This window comes from Trichoplusia ni, chromosome 16 (assembly GCF_003590095.1).
Source record: "Trichoplusia ni isolate ovarian cell line Hi5 chromosome 16, tn1, whole genome shotgun sequence".
Lineage (NCBI taxonomy): Eukaryota > Metazoa > Arthropoda > Insecta > Lepidoptera > Noctuidae > Trichoplusia > Trichoplusia ni.
In genome coordinates, this window is record NC_039493.1 from 9,072,405 (window position 1) to 9,099,805 (window position 27,401).

Here is a 27,401-nt window from a genome sequence, read left to right on the forward strand (position 1 = left end):
TATTTTAACGGTTATTGTGTGAAATTAAAATAAAAAGTAGTTTTTTTACAAAATAATTATTTTCCCATCTGTTTGTGTTTTCTTTTTAGTTTCAAGTATGCAGTTGCAGTAAACATTTTGTTATTTTGATCTTTTACGATTAATAAATAAGGGTGATATTCCCTTAATCGTCCTTTTTTTTCTAAATCTAAGAGTGTTTGTCGATTACTTAGCACGTTTAGGGTGGTGGAGGGTGAGGGTTAACAAAGTTATTTCTGATTCGATCCGTCTATTTAAGCTAACATGATCAAAAAAGTTATCATTAAGAGTCGAAGTTGTGTTTGTGGTTTTATTAGAGTCATAAATGTGTGTACTGAAGAAATTTTTGGCGTTTACCAGTAGGAAACCACGTTTTTTGGTGGCTGTTTGTTAATATTTATATACTATAGACCCAGGAATTACTTTTTCATATTTAAATTTGTGCATGTGACTTGAATATATGTGAAACCCCCGCGACACAATAATTAAATCAATTAGTACGAGAGTCGATTAAAAAAATGTATTGTATCTCAGTAATAGCCGGAGTTAAATTAATCAAGTAATAAATCAGTGAAGTGCTAATACATCGTTAATCGAGTGCACCCGATGCCGGAGAGCGCAAGGAGGCGCAGGACGAGACGGGCGGGGCGGGGGGGGGGGCAGGACAGACTCCCGGGAACAAACGGGCTATACGTTTAAGATTGTCGTTTGAAGCAATTTAGCAAATTGGGAAGCTCTCCTTTTTATACGGCAATTATGTAAATGGAGGGATTATCCGGCTGTGGGCGGCGCTGCGAGCCACACCCGCTCTCCCCTTTCGTCTCCAGGGCATCGCAACTCCTCAGACACCTAACGACCAGCGAACAGTGATTAATTGTACAACGCTTCGTAAGTATCGCCCTGTTCGCGTCGCCGTCGCCTCACTGATTTATTTGATTGAGAACTCTTTCTCGGATCTCGGTAAGGCGCCTTCTTTCGGCCAGTCATCGGTGCTAATCTCCGTTGTAATGTAATTAATGGCCGTTTAAGAACAAGAAATATTTCATTTTAAAGAACATTTAAGTTGATTTAGATTTGTTAACGGCTGCTTTTTATTGAAACGATTCATCGTTGATATTTACAACGGAGAATTTGTTTGTGTTTAGTTAGTTGTTGGGTAAGAATTTGTGTAGTTATAATAATGAGACCGCTTGTCGACCACGGCGTTACATATTATAGAACACAAGCGTGTTCGCCGGCGCAGGTGCACTCTCTATAACTCTCATAGCCCAATGGGATGGCAATACCACATTTTACGAGCATTTCGAAACACGGAAGCTGCGAATTACACGACTGAATCGACAAACCTGCGAAAAAGAAGCAACCGCATTGAAGATTGAATAGTTTGATCCTGGTTTAATTTTTAACCTTTCGGCTCATTCCGTTAAATACAGATTAACCTCCCTCTTTATTTTTTACAATTTTGCTTTAGCAAAGTCTTACAACAAGAGAAAAAAAAAGTATGGAGTTTTGTTTCTGGTTGGTTCTCCTCTATAGAAAAATCTTTCTGAAGAGTGCAACTACAATTTTCTTCTTTCTTCTATTTTATTAAATTAATTTTTCTAACTGCCTTTTTAGGTTGGCCAAAAAAGGTACCATTTTACTCTCCGTCTTTCTGTTCGTTACCAGACTGTATCTCATGACCCATATAACTGATTTCACATTAATGCAGCCTGATGCAGCTAACCTTTAAGCAACGTTGTTACGGTCAAAAGTTCGGTACCCAATAAATTTATGTGTGAGTGTGACCCAATTAAATCCCAGCCGATTTGGTTTTCTTTGGCCTATTTTTCGGAACGTGTCATGATTCTAATTGCAATGATCGGTTCTCCATGACCAGAAGAAGAAAATACTTGTTAAAGATGTTAATTATTCTTACCAGTTCCTTTGGCATGTATGGTCACCGTTTATTACAAATTATTGTATATATAAACGAATATTGACCAAAATTACGATAAATTAATTAAATACGTTTAATTTAATTGCGAATAATTTTCAATCCAGAATTGTTTTAAATCAACAGTTGTGCCACTAATAATAAATGATGAATATATGTATGTTCAAACGCTGACGGGTGCGTAGGTGTAGCGGAAACTAGTTTTAAATAATACCTGACAAATTACTGACAAACTTCCATTTAAGTCTATCCTAAAGCCAATATTTTGTAAAGTATTATAAGCAATGAAGAACTTGTATGAATGAAGTGGAGGCAAATTTATATTAAGCTTAATGCTTAAGCTTGGACCTGGTATCCGATCCTGCTATTTACAATGGCCGATAAATCAATGGCCGATAAAGGAAATCGGATAAATTTGAAATTATGCCCATTCTCTTAAGCATTTTGCAAACACAAGAATTGGAAAATCATTTGACCGTGAGTGAGTTCCGCCTCGAGCTGAATTTCCAACTATTGTGTTTCAAAAATGCTTGGAATAATACGAATAGTGAGAAACTAAACCAATTTCGCTTCAGTCATCCGCCGTTGTAAATAGCAGAATTGGGGCTCTGGTACACTATCATAATAAAAACCTCCGGCAGCCATTGATCTGGCACACTAGAAAAAAAACAACTGCGGAACATAACAGCAGAATCAATCCAAAAATAACCAGAGAAAAGGTTAAACAGATGTTAAAACACATTTTTTTAAATTAAATGATGCATCTGTGATTCACGCGTATTTATCGGCCCATATTATTACCACACCACTCACTACATATTGACACATTATTGCAATATAATAAATACTATTACATTTAGTGTAATAAGGGTAATATGATCCATAATACCCCAAGCAATAAGGGAACTCCCATTAAGATTTTTCAAATATAAATTCAAACAATGGTTATGACAAAAATGATTTTATATTTGCGAGAATAGGTCTTGATTGTTGTATGCCTAATATGCCTAGTAGTTCTTTATTATTATTATCTAACACCAGTAACCTACTCAATCAACACAGTAAAGATACTTCCTCTCACATGAACTCACTTATTTGCTGTGCCCGACAGGGTCCATGTTATGATCTAATCATTAATTTTTACCACCCAAGACTACATGTGGAATGCAATAATAGAGTATTAAGAAAACGCTCACGCTAAGTTGTATGGAAATGACATTTCGAATTGATTTATCACGTGACTTTTACCTATAATTATAATTTCCATATATCGAAGCGATTTCTTTCAGTGCTACAGTTTGCATTTGCATTTGTATAACAGATAGGCTCACCTGGGCCATGTAAGCAAAGTGACAATATTAATGACGCAAAATTACGACATTTGATGGTAAGTTACTTAAAATTCGTTCAGGTGGACGTGGGTGGAACTAAAACACATCCATCCACAATGACCGCTTGGGCAGGATTACACTCCTTTCCAGTAGATGTTTGTTGTTTTTTTATATTAACAACAATTATGCATCTTACTGTTAGTCATTTTTTTCTGTTGCAATTGGCAGCAGGTACTCTAATGAACTGAAAACTACGTCACCCTATGTAGTTTTAAGCTGTGCTTACTTTCCTCCGCGGAGAACCCTATTGGTTCAACCAAGTGGTTGAAATATCACAGATATGAAATATTGGTTGTGAGTTCAGTTAAACGTCTTTTATTGAGACGTAATATCTGAGTCAAAATACAATGATAACAATAAGTAGATACTTGAATAGTACCTAATGGTTATGTTTTATTATATGGGTTTATCCCAAATGGGTAATGGGTGCTTCAGGTGCACTTCTTGGATCGGTGCAATTCTATTCCAATATTGTGTCTTTAACGTTATAAAAACAACAAGTTATTTTTTTTAAATAATTGTATGTTTCAGTTAATTTTTCGCCTACATTTGCCTTCTTTTCTCGAGTCTTCTGTCAGTCTTGCTATGTTATCATGATGAGTTGTATCGGCATGAACTCACCATGTCTGTGATCGTCATCGTCATCATGGCTGGCCTCTCGCTTGCAGTGGTGCGCGGGCACGGGCGACAGCAGCCAGTTCCGCGGACGCTTCGGCGGCGGCGCCTTGTCGTCCAGCTCGGTGATGTCGACCTCCACATCGGCGTCGTCGGTGTCGTCGCGGTCGCCGGGTTCGGGCGGCGGCGCCGGCGCCTCGCCACCCTCCAGCGACTTGCTCACGAAGTCCGCCAGCCGCTCCATCACCATTACTGCCGCGAACACGCGGCGGCGCGCGCGAGCCTCGCCTGACACGCTCTACGGAATACACACTGCAGCAAACCTGCTCCCTACGCCCACACTTTCATACTTAACACCTTTTGAAATGAACAACAACGTTATCGTTGCGATGTAAAGTCTATTATCGAGTGCAAGTCTCGCAAGGGCGGTTTTACAGACCCCGCCCAGAAGTCACGCAGGCGCCCGCCCAGCGCGCCGCCGCCGACGGTGCACTGAAGCGGCCGACGGCGGATAATACACGCCTACATTATCGTTACATTGGAAATGAATTTTTAATAGTATTTCCTAGTGTTTGTGTGCATTATTCACGTGTGAGGACAACTTGTGAACGTTTAGTGGCATCAAGATGATGAAAACGGTTTGCTCACCCTCGCTGCGGTGTGAAGGTAGGAGTGGTCATTTTGGAAAAGGAGACACAATATTGTAATAAGCCAATATATTCATAATTACATACAAATTAAATTACATGACCTTAAACGAAGGATCTGTATAAACCATATAATTATATCTAAATGTATGTAAATAATGATAGTCAAAATTAACAATAGACATAGGCACTGACTTAAGGACACCTATTTGCTACAAACAATACACGGTTCAACAATACTGAATAAATGACAGATTTTGTAATGACACATCTGCTGTTTGTCCTACACAACTACATACATGTTTTTAGGCTACATTAATTTTCTACAAGGTTTTCTAATTTGTTTAGTGGAAAGAGATTGCTAGTATAACGTCACTATAACGCGACAAACCAGTATGGAGTTCAAACTCCTTCACAATTTCAAATAGATTGTTCAAATAATAGCGGCGGTAATGCCGAAGCCTAGCCTGAACTTGTCGTTGGGATGATTGAGCAGTGCAGAGATGTTGCACGCGAGCTGGGCCCTCTTGCCTCCGAGGGACCTCTGCATGGTGGCCCCCACGAGGCCGTCCGAGTCTGCCGAGCCTCGCACCGTCCACTCGTCCGTGTGCCACTCGTAAGCTAACGTCGCCACCGCGCGACGGATCGCAAATCCCACCTGCGCAATTCGTTAAAATTTAATAAGGCACTTAAATTTTCAAACAAAAGTGGAGCAAGTTTATCTGGTTGTTGGAGACATATATAGACAGAGAATTAGGCAAGATTTCAACATAGCTTTCGAACAGGCCTAAGCCGATTGATTGATATCATCATCCTTTGTGTTCACAAATCGCTCTGTTAAATCTAAATTAAATCAACGCTTTAGTGTTGCTAACTAATAAGATGAAGATGACTTACTTCTAGCATAGCTGCAACAGTCAGATAAGGTTTGATGGCCCGGGCGTAGCACAGGTCGAGTCCTCTGTTGCCGAGTGTGGCGCTGACGGAGTGGTCCTCGTTGTACCAGCGCCCAGCCCCCGACGCAGAGCTCAGCTCCGCCGAGTGCCCCCGAGCCACTATCTCCGCTCCCAATGACAACTTGTCCGTCACAGCCTTCAGGTATGAAAAAGTTATTTGTAGTTATTAAAAGAGTTCAAATGTAGTCTAGTTTTAGGTCCTAAAATGTAGTCGTTTCTGACGTTACATGTTGAAATTTTGTGACAATTACTGCTTTAGGCAAAATATTGTACTGTATTTTTCCCAAAGTAAAAAGGCGTTAAGAGTAGTTGTCAATAGCAACAACAGAAATATTTTATATCGGCTTTCTGTTAGCAATCAAAAGTGACTAGTGGACAGTTCTTTTTTTTAAGTTTACAAAACTATGTTTAATCCAGGGAAGAAGGCTCTAATAACATTAGATTCGACTGTTAGGGATGATGAAACTCGTAAATAAACCATTGAACTGATATCGAATATTTAACTTGAATTATTATTGTTATCAAAGATCAACGACTTTTTTTAAATCTGCAAAATTTGAGTTAAACTAAAACCAAAAACTGAATATAGGCTTTGGGATCTCGCCCAGCCTGTCCGGGAATGATGGCCATAGTGGCTCTTTTTTTACTTTTTTTAAGCTTTGAAATCCTGAAGCTCAGTGGGTCCAGTCCAATATAAAACGTTTTAATTATCTGTTTGTTATATATTGCTTCCTAGGCTTCTTAGTCTTCGACATTACATAGTAGGTATTGTAGGTATTATTGCAGTAGCAAAGGAAAATTTCATTTAATATCGCGTTGATTTATTCTATTCTCTGTTTCATAGAAAATTGCGTATTTGACAAAAATAAAACATCAGATAGATTGTCAGAAAATATCGGATACGTATTTTTTCTTTTACCACATATATACACGGTGATTTTTTAGTCGTCTTACAAAAGCAGACCAGTTCATGTATCCGACATAAAATACCCCTAAGCGCGATTTTTTTTTTATCATCAACTAAGATAATAAGTACGAAGAAAATTAAACAAGAGAAATCTGAAAAATGCTCTTAAAAATGATAAAAACGCCGCCCCTCACCATTGTTACAAGGCTCGGACCGCGCTCGCAACAGAGCTGTGTTGCTAAAAAACTACGAATTGCATCATAATATTGAATAAAAATTGCATATTTTTTTTTCAAATCGCATAAATACCTATTTTTTTATCATAAGCATGTTCTAGTCATTGGGTTACATGAACTGGGCTGCTTTTGTAAGACGACTAAAAAATCACCGTGTATAAATGAAGATGAGACAATAAGTTGAAATCTCGACAGTCCATTTTTACCAACAAGTGACTTATTTGAACTCAATTCCACTCGTTACACCACCTTTATGTGCTTCATTTTCGTAATTTTCTAAAGATTAAAAAAATATGAATACCAATCAAATTTTTTAGAAATCTACTGACCGATTAAATCGATTTCTAACACAAATATCCTATTGCAACATCACATAAAGTATAAGAATGTTATAAATCATAACACATTGCAAATAGCTGATATTTCAAAATCAATTCATTCTATGTCATGTTTTATGTATACATACCTGTAAATAATGGAGTGCAATGAATTCGCGATTAACAGCGATTACAGATGCCGTAAATTTGCTAAAATAAGCATCAAAAATGCTTTCGAAGCTGTAGAACTCTCCGTCGGCTATTTGCGAGACGATGGTTGCGCGAGTGCCTTGCGACGGCCCCACACGAACCTCGCAGCTCATCTGCCCGCCCGGCGCTGCTTCCATCACAAAGTATGGTAACGCAGTAGGCTTATTTTTATCCACATACGATAGTAACAACTTGTATCCCCCCGGTGACACTGAACTGAAAGACAGTGTATGACCAAAGATCCAATTGTTTTGCGAACCTTGTTTCACTGATACACAACCACCCTCAAAACATTGCGGAAGTCTATATCTCGCTGCATTATGTATGTGTCGTAATAAACCAGGGTTGACAGCGCCTGCTGGCAGGTCGTTGGGATCCCTCCCACTTACTGGACCTGTGCGGGAACCTGTTACACCAGCTCCAGTCTTCCCTCTGTCGCCGGCAGTACATTTACTGGGTTGAGGAGGTTTGCATTTGCAAACTTTGATCGGAGGAGCATCACCGCCAGCGCTTTTATCACATGGGTCGGGGGATGGAGCAGGATCCTTTGCAGGACAAGGTCTTCTTCTTGGAGAAATCGGGTCGCTCGGTCCCTTTGCATGAATGGTCTCAAAAAGTCCCAATTTCAACAAATTCAGGAACGATAGTGACCAGAAAGACTTAGTATCACTTTCCTTTTTATTCATTTTTACCGAATTATTTAGTTTATTCGTAAAAGAAAATTTTGAAGTACAGATGACATGCGGAACAGGTGTCAAATTCAACAACGCTTTAAAAATGGAATTTGTCCTTGGAAAGACTATGTTTTCGAAAATACTTTTTTGCGAAACTTAATTAGTGTTTGTTATTCGGACAATTCTTAGAAGCTTAAAGGTATCAATGTAAGTTATCCGTTGCGTATGTGGGCTCTCTATTCAAGTTGAAAAAAGGTATACAAGTAGGTACGTCTCGAGATGTTTCTTCTGTGTTATTATCGACCTTCTTACACAATCTATATACTTTCTACCTTTTGGTAAGGCAAAAAGATAGGATAATAACATAATATTATGTATAATAGCTAAACTACCTCTGGGAGCATTCAAACGAAATGTATTTTGCTTGAACGCTCAGAACAGTTTTTTATGCCTACAAAGTGGTAATAATAATGTTAAGTCCCGCCGGTAACGTGTCGTTTCGTTTAACCATCGTAAGCATTTTTGAATAAAGCCGGGGAAGAACATATAATATACAATAATCCCATAATATATTATGAGCATTTGTTGCATCATTTTGCTCTTTTTGTTCGTATTAGTAAAAAAGAGACAGAAAGATATTGAGTGTGTAATTAACATAGTTGTTCATTGGTAACAAGACGTCAAACGGTGACGTATAGCAACTTGACAGTCTCGTGTGCAACAAATAAGCGAAACTGAGCGAAACAAAAAAAAGAGAAGTGCCTTAGAAGTGCGAACTATGTGAAGTGTTGTTTTTAATGATTGATTAACACTTTAAATAATTGTACAATATTTAAATATCATTATAAGTATTTAATTCTATTTTCCGAATTGAATTAATGAGAAACTGTTGAAACATTTAACTTCATTAAAAAAGTTTATCACGCTGTGAACTCAAAACAGTCATTGATAAGGAAACTGAATAATAAATATTACATACGCGAATCAACAATGACTGCTATAAATTTAAAAGTTTCTAAACTTTTGGAGATGTTTAAGGGACTGAAATCTGATGCAGTTCCGAGAGCGCCTCGGCCTTCGAGTGAGAATGTTGAAACAGAAAATGACTCATCTCAAGAACAGGAAGAAGAAATCGTGATAGAGCCAGAGCCTGATGACGATTTTAAAAAACAAAAGAAGCCTAAAAAGACGTTCTTCAAAACTAAGAAAACTGAAGACATTGATGATGATGAAAAACCTAAGAAGAAAACAAAAGAACGAAGCGAAAGTACGAGTTCTGTGAATGTTCAAGGTATGTTTGATTACTTTAATAGCACCCAGAGTATTATTGACCTTCAAAGTCTATTGTGTTCAATGTCTCTTTTCGTGGCAGTGTTGTTATCCAACATCATTTCCATCATTATAATTACAAACAATAGCAATAAAATCGCGGGATATGTTTATAGAAATTATTTTATCAATTTTGATAACTTATCATAGTCACTAAACAATTGTGTTTGTCCACATAATGTGTTTCATATATCTGGATTCTTCAGATTAAGGTACAATTATCAAAATTGAAAGAAACTGTGTCAATAACCACTAAAAATCAGAAAACATTTGGTGATTGAACAATTACGCTGATTTCACGGATAATTTGAAGATAAAAATGTTAGAGAACCTTTTTTATATTTAATAAAAAAAGTATTTTCTTTATAGTGGTCTATGTATTGCTATGCTTACTTGGTTGTTATCAGTGTAGGCAATTAGGCTTGAGGTTACAAGCCAATACAAATTACTTTAAGAAGTATAGTAATTTCATATTCATTTCATTACAGCAACTGGAAATGTATACAACATAGTGAACGCTAAGGGTGTAAGACTAGGCAATGATTATTACTTTGGCCCTGTTTCTATGGCACCTCAAAACAAAACAGGCAGGGAGAAAAAATATGAAGAGGAAGAAATTGAGAAGGACAACTTAATTAAACTTGTGATGGAAGCTAAAATTAAGGTAAGTGAGAATGAAAGACCTTCAGTTTTAGCACTTGAAGTGCTAAAGAAGTGCCAGCTGCACTTCTGCCACCAACTTCGATCACTATAAATCGAAAATGAATCAAATTATTAATAGATTTCTTAAAAAAAACTACTCATTTGAAAATACCCACTTTATTCGTCGAATATTGCAGTTAATGTGAGTTAGTTGCCTGCTTCCAAACACTTAAAAACGTAATTAGTATTACACTCAGTCCCAAAAATCAATGTCTTAGTCGAAAACTAAATGAGTCTAAATGCATTTATATTCAAGTTATAGATCTAGGATTAAAAGAAGGTAAATGAAATGAAAATATATGTTCTCCTATTCTCATACCTGCCCAATATACACACAAAATTTCATGAGAATGGGTGGGGCCATTTCGTAAACTTAAGATGTATGTTTATATTGCAGCCTGATCATGATTACATAGACTATATATCCAAAAATCTCGGCAAGAATTGGCACTGTTTCTTCAGATCACTGGGTTTTTCTCAAGGCCGGATAGAAACCGCGGAGATTAATGCAGCTGGTTATGATATATCAGAGGTAAGATGACTAAAAAAAGGAAAATAATTTATTAATTGTGTTGTAGGGGGTTTCAACAAGGATTCATTGATCACATTAAAGTTTGTACTACGAGGGCATCGAACTATCGATCGAGTAGAAATAGAGAATAATAGAAGAGAAAATACTTGTAACTTATTATCTATGGAGAACTAATTATCTAACATATTTTTATTTTTCAGGCTCGCTACAAACTACTTTTGGACTGGATAAATAATGAAGATGATGGCTCTCTAGGCCGTTTAACTACTTTACTATGGGAGGAAGGAGAAAGGAGTATAGTTAAGAATTTGTCCGTCATGTATAAAAAGAGTAAAAAGCGATAGTATAGCTTATGATGAATATAGAACAAAGTTTCACTGCAATACTAAGACTAGATGAGTAACATCACATTACTTCAATTTTGTATTAAAAAGAGATTTTGAAATAGACTTCTTTTATATCTCTCAAGGATTAATAATACATTCCAAAATTACTGCTGACAGCATTACTCGCTTCTGTCAGTGGATGTAATTGGAGCCACTGAGCACCAATAGACATTAATGTCCTTTAAATCTTAAGGTTTTGGGAACATTGAAATAATTACTTGTACACAATAAATATCTAGTAATAAGTATGTACTCAATTATATTAGCAAAATATGCATAAAAATGCTGCTGTGAATGAAAATGTAAATGAACACAATTAGTATTAGGCAATGGTAAGGGAATAAAATGTCTATTTTTATAATAATTCCAGAAATTTTCTATTTGAAGTAATTTGTACGTGTAACTACCTACATGCCTATAAAGTGATTTACTGTAAAATGATGTGATTGGCACAAAATCCATCAGGCAAATATTGCCAGTATATCAAAAATTGTGATATGAACTTAAAAAGTTAATAAAACCTTTTATTGTTGAAATATTTTAGATCTAGTCACGGAATATAATATTTTTTAAGATTTTACATTTTGTAACAGCAATATTTGTTAAAGATGTGATCCATTTATTAAAATTATTGAAACTAATGTCTGCTATTATTATTAATATAAATGAAGTTACTGCCAATTCACGTAATACATAAGTACGTTTTTATATTGCAAACTTAGCTTAAATCTCGCTAAGACAAAGGCATAGCTAAAATGGAACATAGTGGTTTCTTAGGTTTACGCGAATGTTAGACATTGAAATGAAACTACTTTTACGGATTTTATCGCGGTTTAATTTTAGATTTTAGTTCCCGACGTTTCGAAACCTTTGCAGGTATCATGGTCACGGGCAGACTGAGATGGCGTTCGTCTTGACAGAAGATGTTGCTCGTTCTACCTTCATATTTTAATTAATTATTTGTGGTCCGACCTACGCAGTATGAGCTCACTGTGTCTTGATGTCTTGCAGCGCTGCTCTTGGGTTTGGCCTTGAGTTTATTTATTATTGGATCCCAAGTAGGTGATATCTTCCAGCCATCTTCTCTATTGAAATTAGGGTGTTTTTTAATCTCAATAGCCTCGCGAAACATCCTAGGTAGGAATTTGGATTCTTTAGCGAGGATCTGTGGTTGGTCAAATCTAATATAATGGCTGGAACCTTCAGCATGTTCGGCGACTGCAGACTTCGTTGAGCGGCGGTGTTTGACGTCAGCTGTGTTCTTTAACGCGGGTCCCTATTCTTCGTTAAACCTAAAAAATCTAAAATTAAACCGCGATAAAATCCGTAAAAGTAGTTTCATATCAATAAAATGGAACAATTATAGTTATATCGGTGCAATTAACAAGCTAGTTGACATAATTAAGAAAACAATTTTAATTATTTGTAATATAATAAGTATTTTTCATCGCCTTAACAAAAAATGAAGATGATACAGTAAATCGACATCTTCTTAGACGTCACTGATCAGTGCACTTTTTACCGAGAAGTGTCGTATTAGCACGTTCCAAACGTTTCATTATCTTTGATGCGTTTTAATGTTCGTATATTTTTATGAACCCAATACAATGAAAAATACCATATTTTTTACATTTTGCCCGACGGACTAATTAGACTTTTAGTTATATACCATATTTTTTGAAAACTGTGATTTTGTTCAAAACTCCCTAACCTTATACTGATTTCACTCTCAAATCGATAAAACCAGCGGTTTTGTTATTTTCAATCAAGCAATTAAAACAAATGGTGTTCATGAGATAACCGACAACCGTTGCGGGTTGGGGTTATCATAATCATTATTGTCGCGCAGTCGATGTATAGCTTCACTGAGTTAAGCGCAGACAGTGGGTGTATCTAACAAAAATGCCGATCTCAGACCGCAGAGGATTAAAAATTGTTAATATTGATGTTAAAGATGTGAGGTTTCCCACTTCGCTCGGTTCTCATGGATCAGATGCACTGGTAAGTACTTCTTGAACTTATTTTAGTTTGCTGACCTTATACTATTGTTTTTTCATCGTTCCAAACAGTTTTACATTTACTGTTCAATAATAAAAGTTCAGACATCAAGGGTAACTGTGCCTCGTAACATTTAGGGTGCGTAGGCATATCTTATGAAAGTCGATAATTATAAGCTTGGTATTTGCAGCACACAGACCCCAACTACTCCTGTGCCTATGTAACAACGACTACCGAGAATGGAAGGAAAGGATTCGGGCTGACCTTCACTTGCGGACGAGGCACCGAGATCATAGTCCTTACTATAAGGTCCATGAAGAAGTTCATCATAGGCAAGAATGCTGGGGACATTTTTGCCGATTTCGCTGGCTTTTGGCGGACCATTACAAACGATTCGCAAATGAGATGGGTAAGAGAGTTAGACCATTGAATTACACTACCCACCTATTCAAAATTAGGTTTCAGGTACCGAATTTTATGTATAAGTTTATTTTTCAAATGTTTTATCATAGATCGGTCCAGAAAAAGGTGTGGCTCATTTGGCTGCAGCAGCTATATTGAATTCCTTATGGGATCTGTGGGCTCGCCTCGAAAATAAACCGTTATGGCGTCTTCTAGCTGATATGGAACCCGAGGTACGCATCGGCATTGTTTATAACATGTAATGTTGGACTTATGTATGTGTCATATTAGCCTGGTCCACGTACACTCCAATTTTAACTGAGAGTAAATTTTATTTCCATATAAATTGTAATTCCCAGGAGTTGGTATCTACAATTGACTTCCGGTACATAACAGATGTGATCACTAAACAAGAGGCTATACAATTACTGAAGGAGAAAAGTGTAGGCAAAAATGAGAGGATACAACATTTACAGGAGGTCGGATACCCTGCGTACACCACGCAAGTCGGTAAGTAGGGCCATAACCCAATAGGAATATACGTACATGTTCGAATTTATTGGTAGGTAGTTAAGGAATTTTGCCGGAGTGGCGCAGAGTAAGCGAGAGCGATCCCGCGGCTCTATCTTAGGCAGCTGAAGGGGTCCGGGGTGCTGTTAGCCGATGGAAGTTCGACATGGTATGTTGAATTGTCCCCATGCCGTGCTCTCCACGTGTGTAAAGTGTCATTAGCGTTTCACCCCGGAAAACGAAAAAAAATAGTTTAATACAATGATTAACATATTTAAATGTTTACGTGTGTTATTGTACTTTCAGGCTGGCTGGGTTACAGTGACCAGTTAGTGCAGTCGCTATGCGAAAAGTACCTAAAGCTTGGTTTCAAATATTTCAAAGTTAAGGTTGGGGTAAACTTTGAAGATAATTTCCGAAGATGCAGCGCTGTCCGAAAATGCATTGGAAATGACAACGTTTTAGTATGTACATACTTTTTACGCTTTCCTATATATTATAATATATTTGTGTTAATCCGGTGGTTTCAAAAGTAACAACCAGCTTCCAAATAAAGCAGCAAAATAATGTTTTTTTTTTTGAGGTTTTTGTTCTGTATGTAGATGGTTGATGCCAATCAAGCTTGGAGTGTGAATGAGGCTATCGAATGGATGAAAAAGCTGGCGCCGCTCAAACCAATGTGGATCGAGGAGCCTACTTCGCCTGATGATGTTCTCGGACACGCAGCTATTTCTAAGGCTTTAAAGTAAGAACAGCTTCTATTAATATCTGCTACATACGTCGTAGTTTTACCTATAGATCTTCGTCTACTTAGTTTTTAACCACTTCATATTGTGAATGCGGATATTCTTGTTTTTATTTAGGTATAAATCACAAAAATGACCATTATGCTCGATGTGCCACGGGTTTTCCCTTTTAAACCCACGTGTGACAAACCTAGATGTTAATAGACATCAAGAAGCATATTATTATCTATAATATATATAATATAATATTTTTTATATAATTATTCAAGTCTGCATCTTTGTGCATTTGCCTTGAACGTTTGAATATTTAGGGTGATACAATAATCAGTTGAATTAAGTATTTATCTGAATTTTTGATTTATTTCTAGGCCCTATAACATAGGAGTGGCGACCGGCGAGATGTGCGCCAACCGTGTGATGTTCAAACAGTTCCTGCAGAGCGGAGGCATGCAGTACTGTCAGATAGACTCGGCGCGTATCGGTGGCATCAACGAAATTTTGTCAGTGTATCTAATGGCTGAAAAGTTTAAAGGTAACTATTTTTCTGATATTCTGCCCTAGTAGGGTGCCATCACTTTGTGTAAACCTCAAGATAACTTCTGCGAGTTGACTCTTAGGTTCTATACCGCATTTCAACTGTAATTCAACCAACAACAAATTGCAGTTTGCATGCAGTTGACACAACTGCAAACTAAACGTGCAATCAGATTGCAGCCCAATTGCAGTCGGCGAGCAATGGTCCGTCTGTCTAGAGCCTAAAAGAGTTTCGAGTGTGTAAGAGTGCAATATACTTCTTACTAAGCATGTCGATGTGCTGTATACCTACTGTTTTTCTATGTATGGGGTTATGAGCCGTTGCAGCGTTTCTATGTAATAGAAGCATTATGAAAGCGCTTTGATGCTATTTCCAGTAAAAGTGTGTCCTCACGCGGGCGGTGTGGGACTGTGCGAGATGGTGCAACACCTGCAGTACTGGGACTACGCCAGCGTGTCCGCCACCATGCAGGACCGGCTCGTCGAGTACGTTGACCAGCAACACGAACACTTCGTCGACCCCTGTGTGGTAGAAAATGCGAGATACATGGCGCCTAAGGTAATTTAAACTGACAATAGATTCGTTATGGCTACCATCCACTCTTATACTCGTGATTAAGATCAATTTTGAAATAAGCAGTTTTATTAATACCTTCGGCTGGTATCATCCGCCTCTCTAGAAATGTATGCAAATGAGTCACGTGACCACGTAATGTTGTAATGCCTCAATAGATGGCGTTAACCACGAAACTAAAATGTTAGCACATAAAGTAGGTATTTTAATAGACCTTCATCATTCAAATAAATGAAGTGATTATGTATGTAGATTACTTTGCAACTACTTAGAACTTTGACCTCACAATTGATAAGTTTTCAAAATATTTACGATTACGTAACAACAGCATAATTTGTGATGAACGGTGTTTTGTTTCTTATGTTTATAAAAACAGTCTTATCGAAATATTCCAATTTGTTATTGCAGTGTAAATACCTCTTTCTTAACTATATTTAGATTAATTGCTTACTTATCCCATTTCAGTTGCCAGGCTACAGTACAGAATTCCTACCAGGAATTTTAGACAAGTTTACATATCCTACTGGGAGTGAATGGAAAAAAATGATCAAAGATGGACTCTTCCCACCTCCTGATGAAGCTGAATTAGTTAATGTCTAATTGAATCTGAACTCATATCTATCTGTATTCGAATCTCATTTAACATTGTAATTTACATTTTTTTTAAATATGTTTATTTCGAATTGGAAGTAATAAAATGCCTTTTCCCACGTTTTTATACACTCACTTTTCTTGATTTTTTTTTAATTTTTTCATTCCAATGAATACCAATTTAAATTCTGCTTAGCTGTTTTTATTGTTTCACAAGGGAGTTAAAAAGCATACCAACCAATCGAGGATCCCCTTCTTGAAATTAATTAAAAAAATAAACTGGTCATTTTGGATGCATAATTATATTTAAACATTTTATTGTATAAATAAAAGACAAAGGGACTATTTACAATTCCATGATTATTAACTGCTCTTATTTATTTTATGTTTTCTTTTGAAAAGCGAAGGCACTAAGTTTTGATTGCTTAGAAGCGTTACTGACGACGGGTTCTGTTCCATTGCTATCTTCGTCCAATTTTCTTTTAGGACCGTTTTCTGAACTAGTTGCATTCTTTCCTTGTACAGTCTTAAAGAGCTTGATGCCATGGCGTGTTAATTCTGATGGCCCTAGTCCAGGGTTCTGATTTTCGAGAACGGATTTATTTCTTGTGAACCATTCTACAAAGGTTTCAGATCCTATAGGTGTCAAAGGCTGTAAAAATAATAAGCTTACAATATAATTAAAAGTTTGAACCAAAACCGTTTCCATTTGTGTATATTTGGTTGTGTTGTGATATTCAACCTTACATTTTAGAGTAAGATCAGTAACTTAATATAGGCAATTTGGCAAAACTAATTCCCAGGGAAAACTCGTTCTCAATTCCATTACTTATAATAGGAAACTATTGTCTGGTTAACCCAATGAAAGATATAAGAAGTAAATAGCCTATGAAAACTAATAAGGAGGAAAGAACAAGATACATTGGTAAGAGTTACTTACGTCATCATTCTCGGTAGTATCAGCAGGATTGTGCACCTCCACTAGTGTTCTCTCAGTCAAGCTTAGTGGACTCGGCCCATTCTTTGTGTTTGATGCTTGTTTTTTGAAAATGTTTCTAGCTCTACCAGGCGATGACTTAATGGGCTGAAATATTTAGAAAAAACTCCAGTTAAATACATATTTTTTACCATTTTGTACTTATATTGTTACAGTTTTATTTTAGTTATTCTTATCATAAAGGCAATAAAAACACTTACAATTGGCTTAAGAGTCGTTTCGGCTTCAACTTTTTTCTCTTTAACTTTTTGTGGTATAATTAAACTCGCATTTAAATCTTCTCCCGCATTAGTGTCGTCATTCGTTTCCTGTGTGTCAAGCTCTGTAAAGTGTGAGTTTTGTGCGACGTTCAGTTTGTCAGAGTCTTTCTCCCAAGTTTCTGCTAGGTTAGAAAGTTTGTCGGCTAAATGCACACGGCCCAAACGCGAGGCATATTTGGCCGCTAGAGGGAGTAAACGATCGTCTTTCAGTAATTCCATAAGTTCCAACGCTCTTTGTTCGATCTCGCTACGGCATGCAAGCTGAAATAAAATTGATCTGATTATTATTTCACCTTAAACTATGATAGAACACAGTTGCAAAGAAACATTATAGTAGTCTGTTAATAGGGAAAACCAAAGTAGGATTACCGCAAAAAGTTTCAATGCAGTTTCTCTCGCAGTCTTTACGTCAACATCCGCCGAGGTGTGAGCCCATCTTACTAATTGTTCTTCGTATTGGCTTTTTTCCGTATCCATTTCACATAGTGGTATCTATGTAACAAGACATAATAATAGATAAGTTTTATTCTTCTAAATGTTTATACAGTGTACACATTCGATTTTATATCACGTAATATAGTGTAGTTATCTTACTTGTAAAGGTAATTCTGAGACGATTGGTTTCGGTACCGTTGCTGGGAAGGAGGTTCCTCTACAGAGTATAGCACGAACTTTTTGTGTTGTCTCACTTACCTATAAGAAAAATGATACCTTCTTAAAAACAGATAAATGATATATACACCGTGATTTTTAGTCGTCTTACAAAAGCAGCCCAGTTCATGAATCCAATGACTAGAACACGTTCATGAAAAAAAGATGGTACATATGAGATTTCAATAAATTTAAAATGCAATTTTTATTCAATATTATGATGCAATTCGTAGTTTTTTAGAAACACAGCTCTGTTGCGAGCGCGGTCCGAGCCTTTTAACAATGGTGAGGGGCGCGGGCGGCGTTGTTTTTATCATTTTTAAGAGTATTTTCAGATTTTTCTTGTTTAATTTTTATTCGTAATTTTGTCTTAGTTGATGATAAAAAAAAAAAATCGCGCCTAGGGGTACTTTACGTCGGATACATGAACTGGGCTCCTTTTGTAAGACGACTAAAAAATCACCGTGTATATTACTCATACGAAACATAAAGTGGTGGATACATTTACAACTATTGTTATATTACAGTTGTCGTTTTTAGAGTTGAGATGAACCTCTATTGCGACTTAAAACAGACTAGTCTCTTAAAGCTACGCAATTTAGACAAGTCACAGTGTAATGCGCGTAACGGTGTGGGAAGCCTTAAGCAGGTCCTTACAGAGACAATGAACCACGAGTCGGAAGCTCCCCGCGAGTGCGCGTCCATGTCCGCGAGCGGCAGCCACAGCGCGGCGGCGGGCGGCAGCAGGCGCAGGCGGCCCGCGCTGTCGGCCGCCGCCGCGCCGCCCGGCCCCGCGCCCGCCGCCGCGCCCGCGCCCAGCCAGCGCAGGCGGCTGCCCGGCGACAGCGGCACCGCCACTGAGCGGCTGCGGACTTGCTGACCTGGAGCGACACACATTAAACACATTATTAAATGATGTAAGCGGTTTACTCACGCATATTTATCGGGGTAGCCCGACTAGTTTCGGACCCGACCGAGACCTTATTCATGAGCAGACGCGGCGGGACTCACTATCAAAATTAAACACATGTAACTTTAAACTAGTTAGGTGTACTTTATATGTATTAAGGATTTCAACGCATTGCCATACACCAACATAAAAACGCGGATGACGTAGCACGGCGGTTCAGGTTTAGTCAGTAAAAGTCTGACAGTGCCCATTTCCTCCCCCAAGGGAGTGGGTGTCCATGAGAATTCCCCCACCTTACCAAATAAAAGGTGTACTTTGTATAGTTGTTAAAATTATATGAATAACATCAGTGTTTTTTATCTACGTAGCAAGATCATATTATTGTTTACCTACTACAGGTTACTGAATAATGCTATTTTGTGCATAAACAATTTTTCAAAGGAATACAATGATTTGCCAATATAAGGAAATGTATAGGTAGTACTAAGAAGTTAGTTACCATTAACAGCTATAATATCCATAGCGAGATGTTGATCTGAGGGTCCCGGGTCTGTGCTATGGTACACAGCAAATACTGTAGTATTGTAACCTGCTAAAGTAACCACTGGGCCAGCCAGTGAAATTACCTGAAACATAAAAGACATGCAATTCAAATCTGTCACATCAGTCTGATACTGACTGTGTTGCAAAAGCGAATGTTTTAGAGTTTGTATTTATGTTTACTACCCCTTCACATACTACATAAATATAGGATAGTTTAATACAAATATTGGTTTGTGTATATTTGAATTGTTTTTATTGCTTTACCTATATATTTACAGTAACAACGGTCTACCTGTCGCTGTGTGCCTAGCGGTGTAAACAGCCGAAGCAGGCGGAGGTTAGTAGCGCAGGCGACGATGCCACTTGCCGCTGTTATGCATAAAATCTCTTCAGTGTCCGGCATCGACACACTCCACTCCTTGCTGCTACCTACCAGAGATATGCACACCAGCTTACTGTGGAATAAACAAAACAAATGAAAAATAAACGCTACACATGAACCTAGGTTAAAAACTTAGGTTTCTATAAATAAAATATCCCTGAATACATAGTATAAATAATGTATGGTCTCACCTGGGCGTTTCACAAGCCAAAGCAACTACGGTAGAAGATAAACTCGCCATTGTGTGGTTTAAATAGTTGTTCAAATGTATGCCATGATGCAAATTCGTGTCATGAAATTCTACATCAATAGTGGATTCTCCATTTTCTTGGGTATGACAGCGCACTATGCCTATATCATTCCAACACATGTATCTGTAAATTGAAGATTTGTTTATAGACACTGATAAACTAAATCATAAATCTTCCTTATTAACCAACTTAAAAAAGGAGGTCCTGAGTTTGACCTTTAAGTATGTACAACAGCAACATACATATGAAGAAGGTTTATTAATATATTTTGTAACAGACCTATGCTCCAAGTGTACAGGTGTGGAAGACGGTTGGAAGGGTGGTTGTGGTGGTACAGTAGAGGGCGCGGGTGTTTCGCGCCTGGACGCCGGCCGCGAGTCATCCTGTTCGTGCTCCTTAGTAATCCCAAGAGTCTCATTCTTAATTCTTTCAAGTGATATAGCATTGTCATCGTCACTTTCGTAATTCTCTATTAAGTCATCCACTACGTCGCCATCGTCTAAGGGAAAAACGTTTTTTTATAACTTCATAACAGATTTACCAGTCAGTGTAAAACGTTATGACGTTTGGGATTACATAGTTAGTTAATAGTTTTTCCTGTTTTTAGCTAACCACGGAAAAATAATGAGTTCATAAAGGGAGTTCCGATTTCGTCATTTACATAATAATATAACTATTATATTACCATTATCCCTCTCCACCATTTCTACATCCTCAGAGTCAGCTCCAAATTTGCTGCTGTCTTTTCCGTAGCAGTTAACTAGCATACCGAGTTGACCAGCAGTGTCACAATATGCCAACACACCATTACCTATTAACATAATATTAAGTGTTAATCTTTGAATTTATTACTTGTTTGCTGCACACCATTAGGCTTTGCACCAGATAAAGGCAAAATAGTTCTGGCTGTTAGCTATCCTGACACTATTTTGTCCAAATTGGTCCAGCCTCTTCAACATGAAGAAATGTTAAACACAGTGAAAAACTTTTCAGTAAACAATATCATAGTGTAATTTGAAGGATCTATTGACTTTTTTTCGTATATTTTAAACTTTTTCAATCTAAAACTCTTTGTTTCCAGTGTCTACCTTGACAACCCATAGTCATTAACATCAAACTGCTAGATGATATGCTTGTAAATAAATAGAAACTTATTCCTTTTGAAAATTAAAGAAACTTGTAATTTTTAATGTCTGTTTTAGTCCTTTAACCAAGAAATGAGGTGCTTCATAATCAGTTCATCAATTCAGCAATGCCAATGCGGACGGATGATATCTCCATATTTAGCACAAATAGCATTGAGAAGGATGAGCTCACAGAAGGTACCTATACATTTTATTTAGGATAAATACATTAATTTGTTTTTATCTATATGGTGAGTCATGAATTTTGTTTTTTTAGTTTACCTTTAGGATTCCAAGCCATAGCAGTGACATTGTGTGATGTAGGGTGTTCAATGATACCGGTGCACACTCCAGAGCCAGTTTCCCACACTGCAATTTGCCCAGCAACAGTGCTACCAGCTAAATGCTCCCCGCATGGTGAAAACACACACTGTGATATCGCACATTTAATCTAGAAATAAGGAGAAATTCCCATCTTTAAGATCTCTTTTAAGTCTTTCCAATTCCCTATCTTGCACTTAGTACTCAATTCATCCATCAATGCTTCTGGAGTCAGCCTTCTTGCTATGGAAAGTATGCAACAGAAATTGAGCATTTAAAAATAACCAATAATATGATATCAAATATTGTTCCTTTCTTCAGAATTTTTGTATATCTGCTGTCTTATGGACTATAAAAGGTTTGGAAAAAAAGGATTTATTATTTGAGTCATTCCTCTGAATAATAATTACCAAATGATGTGTGAATGTCATCCTCTGCCCCCAACTCTCACAGTCTAACAAGACAACCTCTCTGTTATTAGGGTATGCTAAATACTTTCCTTCTGTGGGCTCAAAATCCATTCGACCTGAAACAATGTTACAATGGCCACATTGAAAAAAATTTGCAAAATTAAGATCATGTTCTGCCTTTGAATAATGGCAATAGGCAGTGATGAGCAACACATAACAGATGTGCTTTAGATTGAAATTTGAATTTATTCTAGAACATTTTTCAATTTAAGATTTAACAATAACAAAATACATCTCAAAAATACCATTTTTAAACTTTGTTCATCATGAATTAAAATCATTTTTTTTGGTGAAATTAAGGCCAAAACTTGTGTTTTGAAAGACAAACACACTGGTCATTAATTAAAATTTGAATTATAATAACATTTGAATCTTACATAGTACTTTGGCAGCGTAAAATGTGTTGATCTTTGGTATACAAGAGGTTTCCTTCACAATTTTTTGTGTGTCAATATCCCACACTCTCAACTTTCCATCACCACAAGCTGTGCTAGCATATTTCATGTGAGGACATATTGCAATGCTTAGTACAGGCCCAGTGTGTTCCTTCATAACAAATAATGGAGCACCACCTTCAAGGCTGCATATCTTAGCTTCCATGTTCTCTGATGTACATCCCAAAGCCTGAAAAGTTTTAATCCTTTATATTATACTATATTACTAAAGGACGTCAAACGTACTGCTCAACAGTTAATAGATTACCTCAATTTTATTTGTTGATTTGATTTGTGTAACTGGGGCCGTAAATCTCGTGACAATACCATCTTTATCAAAGGCAGGGTACGTATAAGCTTGAACTGCGTGATTATCAGTGGCCACATAGAGTCGTTTTTCTTTGTAGCAAACAGAAACTGCACTTTCCCCAACACAATGTGAATTGGGATCATCGTCGTCAATATCTACCCATATTCTAACATCGCCGTCATTCCCGCATGTTATAATGTTTCTAAATAAAAGGTTTACACATTATTAATAATTTACTACACAAATAAACGTCTAATCAGGATTAGAATTCAAAGTTACGTACTGTCCATTTTCAGTGTAACATAGATCAGTATGGCCTTCAGCATGAGCGTATCTTAGTGGTTTGCTATCAATCTTCATATTTAGTTACTCAGGCGTATAATTCTTTTCGAAAAACAATAGGTCATGTAATGAAACTTTAATACACCAACACCAAACAGGTTACAGAAGTTGACAGTTTTGTCAAAAACTTTTGCAATTTGGCGGGAACGACGGACCGGTCATAGACTCGATCGATAAAGTCTTCGGTCATAGAGCAGTACTACAGACGCACAACATAAAAGTTTATGATAGTTGAGTTTTAAAAATTATTTTTGAAGGATTTTATTATTCTGGAATATTATGAAGCATTTATGTGTTATATCCGATTTAGGAAGTGTAGGAAGTTGCATGTTTTTTTAATCATGATATATTTTCTCATGTTTTTATTGTTTTTATACATATTGTTTATCAGAAAACTTAACCCTTTTCAGAAGTTGTTCAAGTAAATAAGAATTAGGTATACTGTATAAATTACAACAAACTGCTAAAAATGTATGCATCATGACTTTTTGTATTTTTAGTTTAGGTAAGTACCGACTATTTTTGATTTACTAGGAGGCTGACGAAGATTCTTGCGGCTTTTTACCGCAAAAATCTGGCTACGCGACAGCCGCCGTTCATGTTGCTCAAGAACCAGAGAAGCAGGGGGGTGCAGTGGTACCACCAATTACAATGTCAAGCACATTTAAGTTTAAATCACTCACTGAACCCTTGAACGTAAGTTTATTTTTGAACAGTTACAAATTGGGTACGGAAACGCGATTTTGGATTAGCTTAATTCAATTGTATTTTTAGAATTTTATATATGGGAGATTAGGGAATCCTATGAGGGATACGTTGGAACAATGCCTAGCATCGTTAGAGGGTGGAAAAGTCGGTTTTGCTTTCGCTTCTGGTATGGGAGCTATTTCAGCCACTGCGTTATTGCTAAATAAAGGCGACCACCTTATTTCAAATGAAGATGTCTACGGTGGAACATACACTTTATTCAGGTATTGTAATCTATACTTATATTTTAAAGCTGAAGAGTTTGTTTGTTTGAATATGCTAATCTCAAGAACTACTGGTCCGATTTGAAAACGTTCACGCTAGTAGCACAATAAAAGTGGTAGGGCTAGTTTTGGTAGCAACATTCTTGAACTCTTTTACACACAAGAGCAATTAACATTTAGATTTTGACATTGGTTTTTTTTACTCATACTTACAGTGAATTCATACCAAGATTGGGAGTTGAAGTGACATTTATAGACATGATGGACCCCAATAACTTAGAAAAAGCAATAAAAAAGAATACGAAGGTTAGCTAAACATTTTAATATACCTATCATTCGATAGACTTAAATACGATGTAGGTATATTAAAATTCAGTAATCATGTCACCACTGCTTCATCCGCAAAATAATACTTGAATCGATTTCTTGGATAAACTCCTTTTGAGTTGTACAGCAAAACTATTTTTATCTTTTTCACTTCTAGATGGTCTATTTTGAAACTCCGACTAACCCTTCTATAAAAGTTATTGACATTGAAGTAACAGTGAAACAGGTGAAAAAACATGGCAATATTATGGTTGTTGTTGATAACACATTCCTTGGATCATATTTACAACGACCACTGGATTTCGGTGCCGATATTGTATTATACTCTCTGACGAAATTCATGAATGGCAACAGCGATGTCATATTGGGCGGAGCAATAGTCAACGACGCTGGTATAGCTGAAAGGCTAAGGTTTATACAAAGAAGTAAGTGATATAGAGGTCAAGTGAAATTTTTATTTTATAAAAATAAAAATCTTTAAGTTTATACGATACCGTAAGAAATTGGCCGAATTATCAATCATTCATAAGTTAAATTCAATTCCATAAGAAGATTAAGGAAGTAACTACCTACTCATTTAGCACCGAATGAGCATTTCGCAAGGGGAATTCCGTGCGCACCTACTGGAATTCCTGAAGAGGCGGGATGCAGTCATAAAACACAGTATAACATAAATATACAGTTTTCGATCTATTTAATTTAAAGCGTTCGTACTCATCCCTGAGTTGTGCATGAGTTGTGTCCCATATAACAATGAAACCGATTTCATTTTTGCTTGGACTGGAAGTGTAGTGCCCGGCCGAGCTTGCCACACTAGTCCTTATTATTTACTAGCTTTGCGCCCGCGGCTTTGCCCGCGTCGAGGTCGGTTATATCGCGTTTCCAGGAGAACTCTTCAAAAATCTGGGATAAAAACTATGCTATGTTCCTTCTCAAGGTCAATTCTATCTCTGTACCAAAATTTCATTAAAATCAGTTCAGTGGTTTAGACGTGAAAGCGTAACAGACAGACAGACAGAGTTACTTTCGCATTTATGATATTAGTAAGGAAGGATTAAATGTAAATAATTGTATAATGTGGTGAATACATCTAAATATTTGTTTATATCACGATTTCATGATTTCAGTCGTGGGAATAATTCCTTCACCTTTTGATTGCTACTTGGTCAACAGAAGCTTGAAAACATTAGCAATTCGTATGGAACGCCATAAAGTTACATCGTTAGCAATAGCAAAATGGTTGTATTTCCATCCACAAATTCGAGATGTCATGCATCCAGGTTAGAATTCAATCTAACCTTATATACTTACCTTATTTACTACATACTAACTAAGCAAAATTAATTTCTAAAACAACTTATCAGTAGGTACTTCGCAATAACTGAGGTTTAATTCTCACCAAATTCAAAATAAATTGCTGTTTTAGGTCTTGAAACTCACATGCAGCAACATATCGCAAAAAAGCAGTCAACCGGACACTCCGGAGTATTCAGTTTCGCCCATTTTGGTAACTTGAAGAATTCTGAAAAACTGTGTGCTGCATTAAAAGTGTTCACTCTCGCTGTGAGTTTAGGGGGCCATGAAAGTTTAATTGAAATACCGTAAGTATTCTACTTGAAGTTTGTCTTACCTAGCTTTAGAAATTTAAGGATTGCTTATTTTTCATTTTCTTTCTTGATTCCTCATGACTAGTGACTGAGGGTCGTGACTAACTTCCTGAAACTGCTTGAAGTCGCGTTATCCACTATATTACCTCATGATAAGACAAGTGTTATACGAACCAACGTTTGAACAATTCATCCTCCTTCGCCACGTTCACAACTTTTTTTCCTTCCATGTGGCCAGCAACAATGAGGTTTTCTAGGTTTCCGACCTCTCTTCTGTCTACCAAATTTCCTGCAAATGGTCGAAAATTTTTGCTTGATCTTCAGCAGGTTGATTTGTGCCTTTATCATTACGGTTTATGAAGCTTAAAGATATAAAGAGAAGATCTGTTCATTTCCCGTTCTTTGTGATGTGTCGAATCTGTCTATGAATTTGACTACTCTTTGCAGAAGCTCAGCCAGTGTTTTTTTGGGCTTATTATTGTTGTATCCTCTGCGAAGCGTTAATTAATCATGTGTATCATACGGTATTCAACCCTCTAAAGCTTTACGCGTATGGAGGAGAGATAAAGGTTTAAGGAAAAAATTAACAAATTTCCGGTCTTACCAAATCATTGCCAACCGCCTGCGTGTAGTTGTTTAAGTAGTATGTAATAATAATAAAAATGTATTTTCCTATAGAAGCCAAATGACTCATAAACTTGTACCAGAAGATGTGAAAAAGCGTCTTGGCATCACAGACAACGTGATAAGGGTTTCAGTTGGATTAGAAGATTACAAAGACCTAATAGAAGATTTAGAACAGGCATTACTCGTCGCATTTTGTGAAAAATAGTTCTCTTGATTTGTATACATATTATTGTAGATTTTTACATTATTATTGTACTTTTGCCTTATATTATACAAACAATATATGATATACATGTCTTTTCATTTTAATGCCCCATGATACATAATATCCTAACAATTTTTATCCACCGGATTCGCTGGACTAAATTCCGAAAGTTACGGCAAAAATGTGCCTGCATGTATTGACGACAACAGTATGTATTTGGATTTTTAAATACTGGATGGACAATACTTTTAATTTTAGGGGTGAATATAATACGTCACCACACTATGGGAGCCAACGGATGAACAGCATCGCTGCCGTGCCGTGGTCGGCCTAGGAAGCGGTGGCGAGACGATCTACGCTTACCTCGTGGGCTGGTTCCGTGCGACGCACCCTGTCGACTTGTCCCGGTAGTCGTAATAGCCAAGAGCCTCGATCAATACCCAAGGAGGCTCTCGTTG

General features: G+C 37.0%; 5 protein-coding genes across 8 annotated transcripts; 3 read left to right on the forward strand and 2 right to left on the reverse strand.

Moving 5' to 3' along the window:
- Positions 1-4,661: 4,661 nt before the first annotated feature.
- On the reverse strand, positions 4,662-8,003 carry LOC113501881 (mitochondrial import receptor subunit TOM40 homolog). The gene is made up of 3 exons (XM_026883181.1): positions 7,173-8,003; positions 5,505-5,699; positions 4,662-5,265 (listed from the first exon to the last, which is right to left on the reverse strand). The coding sequence occupies exons 1-3, from the start codon at positions 7,917-7,919 to the stop codon at positions 5,041-5,043; spliced, it is 1,167 nt and encodes a 388-aa protein (XP_026738982.1). The 5' UTR covers positions 7,920-8,003; the 3' UTR covers positions 4,662-5,040.
- Positions 8,004-8,644: 641 nt separating this feature from the next.
- Positions 8,645-11,497, forward strand: LOC113501882 (protein immune deficiency). The gene is made up of 4 exons (XM_026883182.1): positions 8,645-9,198; positions 9,725-9,900; positions 10,336-10,470; positions 10,671-11,497. The coding sequence occupies exons 1-4, from the start codon at positions 8,898-8,900 to the stop codon at positions 10,812-10,814; spliced, it is 756 nt and encodes a 251-aa protein (XP_026738983.1). The 5' UTR covers positions 8,645-8,897; the 3' UTR covers positions 10,815-11,497.
- Positions 11,498-12,176: 679 nt separating this feature from the next.
- LOC113502161 (mitochondrial enolase superfamily member 1-like) lies at positions 12,177-16,347 on the forward strand. The gene is made up of 9 exons (XM_026883574.1): positions 12,177-12,857; positions 13,045-13,263; positions 13,367-13,489; positions 13,616-13,766; positions 14,073-14,230; positions 14,369-14,511; positions 14,881-15,044; positions 15,424-15,605; positions 16,086-16,347. Exons 1-9 carry the CDS (start codon positions 12,759-12,761, stop codon positions 16,218-16,220), a joined length of 1,374 nt encoding a protein of 457 aa, XP_026739375.1. The 5' UTR covers positions 12,177-12,758; the 3' UTR covers positions 16,221-16,347.
- Positions 16,348-16,494: 147 nt separating this feature from the next.
- On the reverse strand, positions 16,495-23,324 carry LOC113502160 (WD repeat and HMG-box DNA-binding protein 1). Its single transcript, XM_026883573.1, has 16 exons — positions 23,148-23,324; positions 22,823-23,066; positions 22,498-22,744; positions 22,061-22,176; positions 21,612-21,780; positions 20,891-21,016; positions 20,485-20,704; positions 20,146-20,328; positions 19,865-20,027; positions 19,529-19,655; positions 18,777-19,000; positions 18,063-18,161; positions 17,838-17,960; positions 17,409-17,729; positions 17,152-17,295; positions 16,495-16,863 (listed from the first exon to the last, which is right to left on the reverse strand). The coding sequence occupies exons 1-16, from the start codon at positions 23,222-23,224 to the stop codon at positions 16,594-16,596; spliced, it is 2,853 nt and encodes a 950-aa protein (XP_026739374.1). The 5' UTR covers positions 23,225-23,324; the 3' UTR covers positions 16,495-16,593.
- LOC113502163 (cystathionine gamma-lyase-like) lies at positions 21,025-27,015 on the forward strand. Of its 4 annotated transcripts, none has more exons than XM_026883577.1 (8): positions 21,025-21,527; positions 23,741-23,902; positions 23,981-24,177; positions 24,393-24,483; positions 24,662-24,929; positions 25,632-25,784; positions 25,931-26,105; positions 26,790-27,015. In XM_026883577.1, exons 1-8 carry the CDS (start codon positions 21,423-21,425, stop codon positions 26,941-26,943), a joined length of 1,305 nt encoding a protein of 434 aa, XP_026739378.1. In that variant the 5' UTR covers positions 21,025-21,422; the 3' UTR covers positions 26,944-27,015. The 4 variants fall into 4 exon arrangements, with proteins under 4 accessions (XP_026739378.1, XP_026739380.1, XP_026739379.1 ...); XM_026883578.1 differs by lacking the exon at positions 21,025-21,527 and adding an exon at positions 23,449-23,521; XM_026883580.1 differs by lacking the exon at positions 21,025-21,527 and adding an exon at positions 23,528-23,642.
- The last annotated feature ends 386 nt before the right edge of the window (positions 27,016-27,401 follow it).